The sequence below is a fragment of the Artemia franciscana genome, chromosome 18 (genome assembly GCF_032884065.1).
Source record: "Artemia franciscana chromosome 18, ASM3288406v1, whole genome shotgun sequence".
Taxonomy (NCBI): domain Eukaryota; kingdom Metazoa; phylum Arthropoda; class Branchiopoda; order Anostraca; family Artemiidae; genus Artemia; species Artemia franciscana.
The window spans coordinates 30,503,142-30,518,421 of record NC_088880.1 but is presented as its reverse complement, the minus strand read 5'-3'; the positions used below and the strand labels follow the sequence as shown (position 1 = coordinate 30,518,421).

General features: G+C 33.5%; 1 protein-coding gene across 2 annotated transcripts in view; it reads right to left on the bottom strand.

Annotated features, from left to right (window-relative positions):
• The window catches only part of LOC136038862 (disintegrin and metalloproteinase domain-containing protein unc-71-like), a 237,913-nt gene that overhangs the window by 107,643 nt on the left and 114,990 nt on the right, over window positions 1-15,280 (bottom strand). The window contains exons 12-13 of one of the 2 annotated variants that reach the window (XM_065722314.1): window positions 8,446-8,565; window positions 7,208-7,346 (exon numbers count right to left, since the gene is read on the bottom strand). In XM_065722314.1, coding sequence (XP_065578386.1) covers window positions 7,208-7,346; window positions 8,446-8,565 — 259 coding nt within the window. The remainder of the gene's footprint in view (window positions 1-7,207; window positions 7,347-8,445; window positions 8,566-15,280) is intronic. The other variant, XM_065722315.1, reaches the window with a different exon arrangement.

The window sequence follows — 15,280 nt, the reverse complement described above, 5'->3', positions numbered from 1 at the left end:
TTCTCGGTAAACGGTTTTACCCTGCTGCTTATTATAGATTAATTTGTCTTTTTTTGTTTTTGTTCTTTGTTTTTATTATTTTTTATTCTCTTTTATTTTTCGTTCTTTTTTGTTAGTAGTACACCCTCACAAATGACGCTTTTGGTGTGCTACCGATTGATTTTGTGTCTGTTACTTCTTTTGAATAATAAATTAATACTACTACTACTACTACTTGAGCAGAGACCTTTTTGAGACTGAAATGGCAGAGGATGAGGCCAAATTCACAATCACTCTAATGCTCATTCAATTCATAAAAAAAAATGCAAAATACCACACCTTATAGGTTGTGGCCTTAGGGCTCTCGTACAATTTATTTTTTATTTCATAATTTCTATTGAAATTGCAGCATGTTGGGAGACTCCAATTCACTTTCTGCAATTATGTAAAAACTACCGGTTCGTGCCAAAAATGGCATAAAACTTCCTGCACTATAAGTCCTTTTGATACTAAAACAGGCACTGAAACTTTCAAACGATCCATTTAAAGCAATTCGTGCCTTGTGACTACCTATGTAAAAAAAAAAGTTTTGGTGACTATTGGAATGAGTCGCTACTGTCCAAAAATCTAGCTCAAAGAATTCTAGCTCAAAAAATTTCAAAAAATTTCGAAAAATCTAGCTCAAAAAATCTGTCAAAAATCTAGCTCAAAGATTTTATTTACAGAAGTGGGACAATATTTTTATTTTATCGTGTTACTCTCTCCCAAGAAAATATAAACAATCAGGATGTTTTTGAATGCAATTTTTTCGTTATTAAAAGTCAAGTAATATACAGTCTTTTTATACAATGTATACGGAAGAGGTAATTAATTTCTGCCTCACACGTGTTACACGTCCACTCATGTGTCACGGAATTTGAAACAGATCTTAGAACGGCAGTCGGGCAAGCCATTGTTTCCCTTTCAGAATGAATATATTAAATCATGACTGTAAAAGGGATTGATAACAAATCACAAAAAGCCGAACTAAGAATAGATTTCAAGATAATGTTGAGTCGTCAAAGTGAACATAAAGGAAAGGCAAAGTAGGACTGAAAAAAGCTATAATTCGTCAAAACAATCACAATTCAACATTTTTTTTTCAGGAAAATTTGCCAAAATATAACTAGATAGTTTTACCAGTTTCTGTCAATTTTCTCCATTATAAGTTTAGGCAATGTATAGGTATACAAAGCTATCACTAAAACAAATAGAAGCTTCTATCAAAAGCAGTTACAATTGCAGGTTTCTTTTTGAGGGACAAGATATAAGGGGATGAGGGTAAAGAAAATTTACAAATTATTTGAAGATTTGACAAATTTTATTACAGTTTCTCGCACTGTTGTATATTCTGAGTTAAATTAGCCGAAAAATCAAAGGCTTGATTAAACTATTTAGAGATTACTACCAATAGGAAAAAACAGAAATGAGAAACCTCCCCCTGGTAGATAGCTGCCGATTGTATTACAAAAACCACTTTCAGAGGGGAGGTGACGACAAAAAGACGTTGAAATGGTGGAAAGCCAATGACGTCTCTGCAGATAGAATTGGTATTTCCCGTGAAAAAGAAACAGATCTCAGAAAAAAACAAGAGGAGGAAAGTTAAGGATGTAGAGGTTCACGCGATGTGTGTGTGAAAGGGGGTCATTCAGGAGCCGGATTCCTCTAGATTACGCCTGAGTTTTCTATTTAGCTCTTATTTTTTAGACTTTACATAGTTTGACAAATTTAAGCTCCCTTCCCCTTGAAATAAATTATCGCCTTTTAAATAAATTCTTGTGGAGTTACCCGACAAGACAAACATCGAAATAAAAATAAAGTATTCCCAACAAATAATAAAATAACAAATTTTATTTAATAACTAAAATAAGTAGTGTCCAGGAATTTGTGGAAACATAGAATTTTTCTGGAAAAAAACTGTTATTTATTGCACATACTGGATTTATTTCCAACTATAGAATTACATCCATAGAATTACATCCATTTATTTTGTACACAATGGTTGCAAACCAAAGAATTTATGTATATGATGACTAAATTTCTTAAGTAAAATACTAGCAATCACAGGCTGCAGCAATAACTGCAACCAAGTAAAGAGCGAACAACAGCCCATAGTAACTATAAGTTTGAAAAAAGTGTTTAAATATGAATTTAAAAGTGTACGATTATCGCCAATCAAACAGTTCGTGGTAACGAACTGTAGTAAGGAGCGACCCGTCTAAATAGTAACCAAAACTCTTAAAAAATGGAATTTTGATACCAATAGCTACATCAAAACAATTGCATTTTAATGCTAAGTTTAAATGTATAAGATTTATCAAGTTTAGTCTTAGCAATCAAAAGTTACAAGCCTGAGAAAATTTGCCTTATTTTAGAAAATAGGGGGAAACATCCCCTAAAAGTCATAGAATCTTAACGGAGAACCCTAATGTAAAAGTTTCAAGCTCCTATCTATAAAAACGTGGAATTTTGTATTTTTACCAGAAGGCAGATGACGAATGCGTGTTTATTTATTTGTTTTTTTTTTGTTTTTTTTTCCAGGGGTGATCGTATCGACCCAGTGTTCCTAGAATGTTGCGAGAGGGCTCATTCTAACAGAAATGAAAAGTTCTAGTGTCCTTTTTAAGTGACCAAAAAATTGGAGGGCACCTAGGCCCCCTCCCCCGCTATTTATTTTCCCAGAGTCAACGGATCAAAATTCTGAGATAGCCATTTTATTCAGCGTAGTCGAAAAACCTTATAACTATGTCTTTGGGGACGACTTACTCCCCCACAGTCCCCGTGGGAGGGGCCACAAGTTACAAACTTTGACCAGTGCTTACATATAGTAATGGTTATTGGGAAGTGTACAGACGTTTTCAGGGGGATTTTTTGGTTGAGAGGAGGGTTTCACAAGAGAGGGATATGTTGGGGTAGTTTTCCATCGAGGAATATGTCATGGGGGAAGAAAATTTCCATGAAGGAAGCGCAGGATTTTCTAGCATTATTAAAAAAACAATGAAAAAATAAATATGAAAAAGTTTTTTCAACTGGAAGTAATGAGCAGCATTAAAACTTAAAACGAACAGAAATTATTACGCATATGAGGGGGTCACCTCCTCCTAATACCTAGCTCTTTATGCTAAAGTATTTTAATATTTTCAACTATTTATTCTACGGCTTTTGTGATTCAGGGGTCATTCTTAATGAATTGGGACAAAATTGCCTTATTTTAGGAAATAGGGCGAAACGCCCCTTAAAAGTTATAGAATCTTAACGAAAATCACACTAACAGATTCAGCGTATCAGAGAACCTTATTGTAGAAGTTTCAAGCTCCTATCAACAAAAATGTGGAATTTTGTATTTTTTCATTTTTTCATTTTTCATTTTTTTACGAAAACATTCGTAAAAAAATAAAAGTTTTAGTTGCCTTTTTAAGTAACCAAAAAATAGGAGGGCAACTAGGCTTCCTCCCCTACTCCTTTTTTCTCAATATCATTCGATCAAGACTATGAGAAAGCCATTTAGCCAAAACAAAAACAAAAATGTAAATTTCGTTTTAATTATTCCTTTGCGGGGAGCCAAAATCAAAACATGCATTGATTCAAAACGTTCAGGAATTAAATAAAAAAACAAGTTTTTCTAACTGAAAGTAAGGAGCGACATTAAAATTTAAAACGAACAGAAATTACTTCGTATATCAAAGGGACTGCTTCCTCATCAGCGTCCCGCTCTTTACGCTAAAGTTTTTTACTGTTTTAAAGAGTATAGTTGAGAGAAAGAGTCAAACTTTAGCGTAAAGAGGGGGGCGTTGATGAGGAAGCTGCCTCTTTCATATAAGAAGTAATTTCGGTTCGTTTTAAATTTTAATATCGCTCCTTACTTTCAGTGAAAAAAAACTTGTTTTTTTTATTTAATTGATGTTGACTCATAAATGATAACTATTATCCAACTTTAAAGTAGGTAATTGTGACCAAAATAAATTCATAAAAATTTTGAAAAGAGTTTAAAAACCTCTGGAAAACGGTGGCAGCAGAGGCGCCATTAGGACCAAATATTGGGGTGGGAATAAACTCCATCTTGGGGCCCCCCGACTCACTTCGTGTCGTGTAATCATCTAGGAAATGGGCATTTGACAGAACTCGAGAATTTTATTATGTATCTTACCTACTTTACAGGTTTACAATAATTAATAGCAAATAGCGTAATTACCCCAAGGGTCATCAAGTAATTACGCTCTTTGGTTAATAGGCGTGCAGTAATTTCAAATCAATTGGACAGAATGGATTATCTTGGACATAATGGATTATTACGGCCGGCAAAGGGCCCTTTGTGGTGGAAGCTTGGGCCCCCTGGAAAATCTGGGGTGGGCATTTGCCCACCCCTGACCCTCCCCCCCCCCCAAATGGCGTCGCTGGGTGGCAGCCCAAAACAAAAAATATGCTGGAAGGGAAAAGAGAAAACATTGGCAGCCCAAAAACAAAAAAAAAACATTCTGGAAGGGAAAAGAGAAAACGGTGGCAGCCCCCCCCCCCAAAAAATATACTGGAAGGGAAACGAGAAAATGGTGGCAGCCCAAAACTAAAAATATACTGGAAGGGAAAAGAGAAAACGACAGCAGACCTAAACTGATAATGTACCCTTAAGTTCCCCGCGTCTGAAAACACTTAACCAGAGGTTTTCAGTATACCATCCTAAAAATTAAAGAAACTCTGATTCGTCTCCCCTTTTTAGCGATTTTTTTTCCATGCAGGAATGTCATGTCCTTGGAAAGGAAAAAACACCTCCCCGCAAGATTTACAAATTTCTTTCCAAAAGAACTTTTCCAAAAACTGGTTAGAATCGACCATTTCTATAGCACTCCCCCCCCCCTGCATGCACACACAAAAATGGTTACAAATGACGCTTGTTCAATAGTGTCAAAATTTGAAGCGAATAGCTTTTGATTTTCCCCCTTTCCGTCAACAGTCAGTCAGTGGATTTAGGTTGGCATATTGTTGACAGAAAAAAATTGAACGCTTCAACTGTTGACATAAATCCAAGTCGAAGACATAAATTCATTGTCTTGCTGACTCAAATTAAGATCTGAATGAGGCAGTGAAACCCTGTCGCTATTACCACCCAACTTCGATGTGCAGGCTTTATTTTAAAAATCATGCAATTCTCAAACATAAATCTAGTGAATTTTCTAGGCATTCTTAGCACTCATGAGCAAAGAATATATAAACCTAGGTGCACTTACTATCCACTTCAAAGTGCAACAATATATATTAATTCCAGCCAAATTTGTAACTTGTGATTATAATTCCGATAGAATGTACTTCACACGGGGTTTAGTCAATGAAAATTCGGCGAAAATACCATTTGCCTGTATTGCCTATACACGAGGTTTTGTCTTTACAAATTTAGCAAGACGCAAGGAAATGCCATATCTTTTACCTTTCCAACTGACAAGGCAAGTTATTTTAAGGAAAGAATTTAGGATTTATCCTGATAACATACACAATTCTTGAGGAATGCTTCTGAAAAACACAGAAAGTAATTGACAGGGAGAAATTATATAATTGTCTGAAAGGGTAAGGCCAGGAAGGTTTTTGTTTAAGATAATTTGTATCATCTGGTGCAGTCAGGCAGAAAAAAGAGATTATTAAAAAAAAAAACTTAAAATAAGGGTACTGAGATGCGCTGAGGCTCAGGCATAGGGTATTAGGGTGTTCATGTTGGCGTAATAGGGTATTGTTGAATGCACATTCATACCAAGTCTAAAACGTTTCTTAGCTACTTACTGGAAGCAAACTTTGTTTTCATTATTATAAGCTTCTAACGCTTAAAGTATGTGTTAATAATTAGCAAAACATACTCAAGGACTATCGGGGACCGTTCCCCCAAAAACAGCAAAAAGAAGAAGAGTTTCACAAGGACAATAATAGAAAAATGAACCAGTTTCACATTAGGACGTAATATAAAGATTGTGGCAATATAATCAAATCGAGTCAAATATCTCCAACAGTTAAAAATATTTTTTTTACCTCACAAAACAAGGAATTTCTAGATGGGCCTCCCCTAACCCTTTGAGATGCAAGAAGCGGTTTATACAGCTTATTTTAGTTAGAATTGAATAATTTAATCCATTAAATTAATTAATTAGAAAAAATTAGAATAATTAAACAATTAGTTAATTAGACAATGTTCTAATATGGTGCATACACCAACTTGTATTTAACAAAAAAATTTGTTTGAGTATTCTGAAGGGGTAAAATTATGAGTTTAAAGTGATATAGTCAAGGTAAAATTTGAGAGTATTATGGGAAAAATAGCAGAAAGAGCCATAAGCGATGGGGAACATTTTCTTAGAAAGGCAATGATAGAATACCGAAAAACAATTTCTTTACTACTAATTGAGCTGTATCTTATAAATGACTATTCTTGTTCCTATATAGAAAATAACTCGGTGAATAGTATTGAAATAATAACAACGGTTTTGTATAGAAAGTGCATTGAAGGGTTTATACCAAGAGTTATTTTTGGCGTAAGGTTCCTGTTTTTTCTTGTCTTTTTTCTATTTTTTTAAGGGGGAGGGGGAGGGGAGGGTAAATTTCCCTTTTATATAATTACTTTTTTATCCTTATGCTTGTTGTATTTCTAAAACAGACAGAAAAATAGTAGTAAAAACGTTGACTGATTGAAGTACGAAGTATCATGCTTTCGTAGTTTATTATGCTGTATACGATGGTGTTTGTAATCTTGTGACAAACTCAGAATAAGACATTTTGGCATGTACACTTATTTTGTTTCATGTTTGTATTAATATTTTCTGACTGCTACTGCTAAGAACTACTCTTCACAGCAGCAAGCCATCCTAGGCCAATAGAGCTGCACAAGCGGCATCTACATCCAAATTAGATCAAAGCTTCACTTTTACCCATTCTCACAAAGCTACAATAGAATATCCATGTTTTAGTGTATATTTCATTTATTTTCTATTGTTTCATCATAGTCCTTAAAGTTTCATCGCAGTAAAATTTTTCTTGTGAGACCTATTACGGAAATTCTAGAGTTTCAGAAATTTCTGGAATTCTATCTAGAATTACAGTAACATAGAACAAAAATCTAGAATTAAAGTTGTGAACCACTGCATTATTCTATATATTCTTTGCTCATAACATTGACAAATTTGCATAGTGGCACAAAACGCTACAAACTACTAACCTTACACAGAGTGACAAATTCCTGTGTACAACAACTGACCTGTAGCACAGGGCCATTGACGCAAACATGATGAATACACCGCCTACAGCTGATACCAATGTTATGACCAATTGTAGCGTGCTACTACCACTTCTGTCAACTAGAAATAAGTGAAAAGGCTCGTAAACTCAAATATATGTATATATATATATATATATATATATATATATATATATATATATATATATATATATATATATATATATATAATTAATTCTAATATAATTAATTATAATTAATATATATATACATAATTATATATATATATATATAATATATAAATATATATATATATAATTAATTAATTAATATTATTATATATATAATTAATATATATATATATATATATATATATATATATATATATATATATATATATATATATATATATATATATATATATATATATATATATATATATATATATATATATATTATATATATATATATATAATTAATTCTTCTTCTTTTCTTATCTACTGGCTATTTACTCAATTTTTTCAAGATTTATTTATTTTTGCATAATTCACCAAATTTTTCTTTATATAAAATAAAAGACTAAAAACTCAAATTTTAGCAAAATACGGATAGTTACTAAGACTAGATGACAACAGGAACATTGACAGGAGCTTTACTGATGTCGTCACAAATTAAAGAAAAATCAAAAAGTCCAAACTATGACAAAGTGAAAAATGGACTAAAGTTAAACAAGAAGTGAATACAAGAGACATCAATCTAGGATTTTAATTTGGGTTTATTGAATTGAATTTTTTTTTTCATTTGATCCTTTGGATTCTTATCCATATTTTCTTTTTCGCTTTTGTCCGCACAGGAAGGTCGAGTTAAAATGTCAAAACTGTCAACATTAAATGTCAACGGTCGTCAACCGTCAGTTTTTTGCAATAACAGTTTAGGCATTATTTACGTTGCCTATGCTGATGATATTCTGCTTCTTAGACAGACAAACGAAGTCTAATTGCCAACTTTGACCTGTTTTCCGTCGCACTGTCTGCAGTTGCTGTCTGCTTTTTTGCTGTTGTCTGCAGGGAATGGTCAAGTTAAAATGTCAACATTTGCATTTGTATCTTTTTTTTCACTGACTGGGATTATTTTCGTAGTCCTTTTTCTAGTTTTTTCTTATTTTGTCAATATAGGAAACTGAATGCTCGAGAAGTCAGCAAAATGAAACTGATACTTACCATAAGATGTTGTCTTGTTGGTATTTTTCCTCCATGATGGTATAGGGGTTGTGTCCATATCTAAAGCACTCTGAGTAGGGTCATTTTCAACTCCATATCCCTGATCATGCCTTTGGTCAACTGATGGTCAAAGAAAGTAAAACAATGTATTAAAAACGCTTATAATTATAAGTAATTGAATCCATAACTGAATTTATCAGATGAATATTAAGGTAACAAAATACAGATCGTTTTCAGTAAAAAGTTGTTGACATTCTGGCCTTTAGAAAGCTTAGGGGGTGGTAGCCCTACTCCTATTTGTAGTATTTTCGTTTTTTGAAAATTTGAATTGATTCTCCATCTTAGTTTCTTCTCGTTTTGTAAATCGCTTAATTATATATTCTGTTATGTTTGATAATTCATTTTAGTTTCTTTTTGTTTTAGGTTTGATTGATACATCAATAGTAATTACTATTTAATGCAAGCTAAACTTATATGTTCTTATTTCTTGCTCATCAAACCATTAAAATGGTTTTTTAATTTTCTTTGAAAAACATCATTTTTTGGAAAATAATATACTTCTTTTTACTAATTAAAATAATGTATATACCAAGAGCAAATAAAGCTTTTGATCCCGTAAGAGATGAATTCTCATTTTCTTTCGAACTATGTATTTTCCAGAGATATAGAGATTTCAGATTGAATTTTTGGAAGATAAAAAAAAAATCAGAAGAATTGATAATAAAATTATGTCAGAAAATGGTTAAGATACGCTTCCCGGACCGCTTCCGGACAAAATTTCTTAGCAATTTTAATTTGAAAAGTTTTAGGTCATTTTTTACCCAATGTTTATTTGGAGTTTCTCCAAAGAGTATTTTTGGACCTGGAAATGATTTTGTCTAAAATTCTGATTCCAATGCACCAACTTCTTAGCCAAATAAGTGTAAAAAAGCTTTGAATATTATGTGTCTTTTAGTATGATTGAGTTTTAACTGATGGAGTTTGAGTTTTATTCCCCAAGTGATTTTAATTATTTAGTCAGTGCCTTAATTTGTTAGGACCGCTATGAAAAATTCTCTTGTTTTAATTTATTTGGTTTTTAAAAAGAAAAAGAAAAGATAAGAGGCTTTACCGACTTACAACGGGTTTATAAGGACCCAAAAAAATTAAAAACTCTATCGACTGTCCAGCAGAATAAAATAAGATATAATAACTGAATTTCTTTTATTCTATGTTCATTGGAACTCAGCAGGGATTTTTCTGAAAGTAGACATATACTATTGTCTTTTACATTTATTTTTTAACGGTTTTAAATAAGCTAAGACTAGATTAGTATGCGCAACATATGCAGAACATTGTTACTGTACTGAATATAGGCTATACACTTGTCGCACTAAATTTAAAATGAAGAGCATGTAAAACCTAAAACAAAATTTTTTGTTCACAAGTAAAATTAAATATTTATTTTCAACACCCAGAAGCCTTCATAACCGTTGGAAAAAAGGAAGAAAACACAAAACAATGCAAAAGTCTATTAGGACATTTAACGCCCAGTTTGGTAGAAATAGCGGTAGATGGTATCCTAGCCAAGGTAAATTTGATGTAGGAAAAGAAAACAGTAATGGCTACAGACTGTTACAATTTTTTGAACATAACAACCTAGTTATAACAATTACAGGGTTTGATCATAAAGTGGCCCATAAGTTAAAATGGTATTCACAAGATGATAAGACAGCAAACCTTAATGATTATGTTATTGTAAACCAAGGCTAGCAGGATCAATACAAGATAACAGGATATGTAGAAATGCTGTTATAGATGTTAAAATTAAAGATCACTATTTAGTAGTGTCTAGGATTAATTTAAAGCTGAAATTTTGGAAGGATAACTACCTCCCGGGAAGTTATGATGCTGGTATACTCCAGGATGAGAATTTTAGTGAAACTTTCTACGAGCAGTTGAATACTTCCGGAGAGTTTAAAATTTGATATTGCGGAAGAAAGATGGAATAATTTTAGGAAAGTAATTTTTGAAGTGTCTGATGGTGTCTTAGGGAAGAAAATTAGGTTCTCAGCTAGAAATATTAGTGATTTTGCTTTATGTTTAATTTAGAGGAGAAGGGGTTTGTACAAAAACTGTCTGAGTGACAGATCATATGAAAACAAAAGGAGTGTAAAGAAAGTGGAGACAGCTTTAAAATATGAACTAAGGAGGTGTGAAGGCCATGGATAACATTGCAGATGTCTGGAAGATGCAGGATCTGGAAGATGCAGCTAGACGGCATAATAGAAAAATATTATACTGTCACTTTAATGGATTGAGAGGGAGATGTCAATCTAGGCCTGTCCCTGTCAAAGAAAGAACGAGGCCACTATTAGTGATAAATAAAGAATTAAAGATAGATGGGCAGAACATTTTGAGAGTGTGCAAAACCGAGATAGAGTTGCAGGAAAAGAAATAAAGGAAAATGAAAAAGCTTGTGATACCTTGGATGCGAAGGAAGATTTTTTGTGTGTGTGTGTATGGAAGGATTACCAACAGTACTAAAAGGGTTAAAAAGTGATAAGGTTCCAGGTGCTCTTGAGTTTCTAAAATATGCTGGCTCTGAGGATAAAAATAAGTTACTGAAAATATTGATTATGATCTTTGAAAATGGAAAAGTACCTTGTGATTAAACTACTTTACAAGGAACCCTTAATTAAATAAGGTGTGATAAAGAAAATCTTAATTAAACTACTGTATAAGAAAGGTGATGGGAGTGAGTGTGGTTATTATCAAGGAATTAATCTGGTCTCTGTAGTTAGCAAGTTAATTAGTAATATGATACTTTTCAGACTGAGTGATGCTGTAGACCAGGGTTTAGGACATGGGCAGCACAGTTTTAGAAAATGTAGAGGACGTTTGACCAAGTTTTCACTCTTAGGCTAATAATTGAGGAATGCCTGAGCAGCTGGTTTCCTATTAAATTAGGAGTTACGCAGGGTTGTGTTCTATCCCCCTTTATATGGATTACTTTGATAGATTTTGTCTTAAGAAGCACAGGAAAGGCAATGGAAGACAACGGAATCAAATGGGGAGGAAAAACTCCTCCGTATTTGGGGAGGTATGAATGAAATTTTAGAGGTTTTGCGAGTTCAGGGTGCTAGAATAGGCTTAAAAATTAAGGTTAAGAAGCCGAAGTCACTACGGCTAGGAATAGGTGAAAATGAAAAGGTGACGCTGGGTAACGAAAATATTGATCCTTTGGACAGCTTTACTTTTCTTGGTAGTATTATTAGTAAAGATGGTGGGAGTACTAAAGATGTTAAAAGTAGAATAGCCCAGGCTCAGGTTTTTTTTCACAGTTAATGTTTTTTGAAAGAATAGGAAAATAAGTCTGTAAACCGATATTAGAATATTAGAACCTACAGTGCTGACAGCGATCAAACAGGAAAATAAGTCTGTAAACCGATATTAGAATATTAGAACCTACAGCGCTGACAGAGGTCAAATATGGCTCTGAAGCTTAGGCGCTCTAAAAAGTGGATGAGGATTTGCTAGATGTTTTCCATAAAAATTCTCTACAGATTATTGTGGGTACGTGGCTGACCGACCTTATTTCAAACAGTAGGTAAGAAGAAATGTTTGGTTCAATTTCGCTTTATAGGGCTATAAATGAGAGAAAGGTTGAGATGATTAGGGCACGTTCTGCGGATGAAGGATACCAGATTGACAAATATTGTCCTTTTTGAACAACTATTTGGGGCAAAATGGAAATCAGGTCGTCCACGGCTGTGTTGGGAGGATGTCATAAAGAAAAATTGAAAGGAATTGGGGACTTCCTAGGTGTTTGTAAAGAGGGAGGCTTTGGGTAGATAGGGATGGAGTAGGAGAGTGCATATCTGCATTGGCCTGAGGTGGGTTGGTGCTGCGGTAAGTTGTTAGTAGTAGTAATATTTGGGCAGCTTTCTATTTTGGCCCAATTTAAAGGCAATAAAGAAAGGAATTCAATTGAAAAATTATCAACGGGAGCTATATACTACCTTACCTTGATTGTTCTTTTTGGGCTTTTTAAGGGTCTTATAGTAAACGTCTTAAAATGTCGAGAGGAAAGTCTTTAAGTCTATGTCAAAGCCATGTTTTAGGTGCTGGTATTCAAGTTTACTCTTAATTTTCTTTTTATTTATTTATTTAAATGTCAAAAAAGTCTTAAAGCCAAAGCTAAAGTCGGAGTGAAAGACTTCGAAACTCAAAGTCTCAAAGTCGAAACTATATTTTTGGTTCTTATCCGGGTTGCAGCGGTAGCTAGCAGCCTAGTAAGAGACGATCATGTCCCATACTAAGAAATATAGTAGCCCATAACTCCTAAGAAGATTGTCAGATTAAAAAAGAAGTACACTATTAGAACTGCCTTCTCCAATACCCTTATATATGAACCCTACCGTTCCTTTGCTTGAATTAAATAAAAAAAAACAAGTTTTTTTAACTGAAAGTAAGGAGCGACATTAAAACTTAAAACGCACAGAAATTACTTCGTATATGAAAGAGGCTGCTTCCTCATCAACGCCCCGCTCTTTACGCTAAAGTTTGACTCTTTCTCTCAATTCTTCTTTTTAAAACAGTAAAAAACTTTAGCGTAAAGAGCGGGGCGTTGATGAGGAAGCAGCCTCTTTCATATACGAAGTAATTTCTGTGCGTTTTAAGTTATAATGTCGCTCCTAACTTTCAGTTAAAAAAACTTGTTTTTTTTTTATTTAATTTCTGAACGTTTTTGAATCAATGCATGTTTTGGTTTTGGCTCTCCGCAGAGGAATAATCAAAACGAAATTTGCATATTTTTTATTTTTTTTGGCTCAATGGCTTTCTCATAATTTTGATCGAATGATTTTGAGAAAAAAAGAGCGGGGGACGAAGCCTAGTTGCCCTCCGATTTTTTGGTTAATTAAAAAGGCAACTAGAACTTTTAATTTTTTACGAATTTTTTTATTGGTAAAAGATTTGCGTAACTTATAAATTAGCTCACGTAACGAACTTTTGTATTCTCATGTTTTTGTTACATATATGAGGGGATTCGCCCCATCGTCAGTACCTCGCTCTTTACACTAAAGCTTAAATTTTATCCCAATTCATTAAGAATGACCCCCTGAATCACAAAAGCCGTAGAATAAGTACTTGAAATTACTAAAAATACTTTAGCGTAAAGAGCGAGGTATTAGAAGGAGGTGAGCCCCTCATATGGGTAATAATTTCTGTTTGTTTTAAGTTTTATTGCTGTTCCTTACTTCCAGCTGAAAAAGCTTTTTCACATTTATTTTTTAATTGTTTTTTTTTAAATAATGCTAGTAAATCCTGCTCTCCCTTCATGGAAATTTTCTTCTCCCATTACAAATTCTCGAAGGAAAGTTCCCCCAGCATTTCCCCCACTTCTCAACCCCTCCCCCAAACCAAACAAATACTCCTGAAAACGCCTGTATACTTCCCAATAACCATTACTATATGTAAGCACAGGTCAAAGTTTGTAACTTGTTGCCCCTCCCACGGGGACTGTGGGGGAGTAAGTCGTCCCCAAAGACATAGTTATAAGGTTTTTCGACTACGCTGAATATAATGGCTATCTCAGAATTTTAATCCGTTGACTTTGGGAAAATAATTAGCGTGGGAGGGGGCCTAGGTGCCCTCCAATTTTTTTGGTCACTTAAAAAGGGCACTAGAACTTTTCATTTCCGTTAGAATGAGCCCTCTTGCAACATTCTAGGACAACTGGGTCGATACGATCACCCATGGAAAAAAAAAAAAAAAAAACAAATAAACACGCATCCGTGATCTGCCTGCTGGCAAAAAATGCAAAATTCCACATTTTTGTAGATAGGAGCTCGAAACTTCTACAGTATGGTTCTCTGATACGCTGAATCTGATGGTGTGATTTTCGTTAAGATTCTATGACTTTTAGGGGGCGTTTCCCCCTATTTTCTAAAATAACGCAAATTTTCTCAGGCTCGTAACTTTTGATGGGTAAGACTAAACTTGATGAAACTTATATATTTAAAACCAGCATTAAAATGCGATTCTTTTGATGTAGCTATTGGTATCAAAATTCCATTTTTTAGAGTTTTGGTTACTATTGAGCCGGGTCGCTCCTTACTACAGTTCGTTACCACGAACTGTTTGACAACGAGACTAACCTGCTGGCCTGAAAAATAAGAAAAGCTGCTTGAACTACAATATTCTGTATCAAAAATCATCTTTTTTCTATTATTCCTCCTCAACTAGCACGAACAGGAACATCATAGAATGCTGTTTAGTGGCTCATTTGAAAGGAAATTGCTACATTTAGTGCCTTTTGTAATTACAACAAGTTTTTAAAATAGAACCAATTTAAGAAAAAAACTGAATTTTCATGTACAAGCTTGATGAATGACGGCATAATCATAGGTTGTAACCATGTGTGAAGTAACAATTGAGTGTAATGTTTATACACATTTATATTTCGACAAGATAATATAAAAATACATAATACATCGATATAGTTTGTATATTATAAGACAATCATTAGAGAAACAAACATCGCGTATATTAGACTTAGTTCGCTGCCTGGTTCTTCGAGGTTATGTTTAAAAGTTATAAAGTAAATGTCTTAGTTAAAATCAAAAGTTAAAGTCAATTTTGAAACTCTTTAAGTGTAAATTCATAATCATGTTTTAAGTGCTGGTATGCTACCTTACTCTTTTTGTTCTTTTTTTTTAAGGTCACAAAGTAAAAGTTTTAAGGTCAAACTTAAAGTCAGAGTGAAAGCCTTTAAGTCTTAAAGTCAAAACTACATTTTAAGTTTTTATTATTTTTTTAAAGGTCATAAAGTAAATATCTTAAAGTCAAGGTC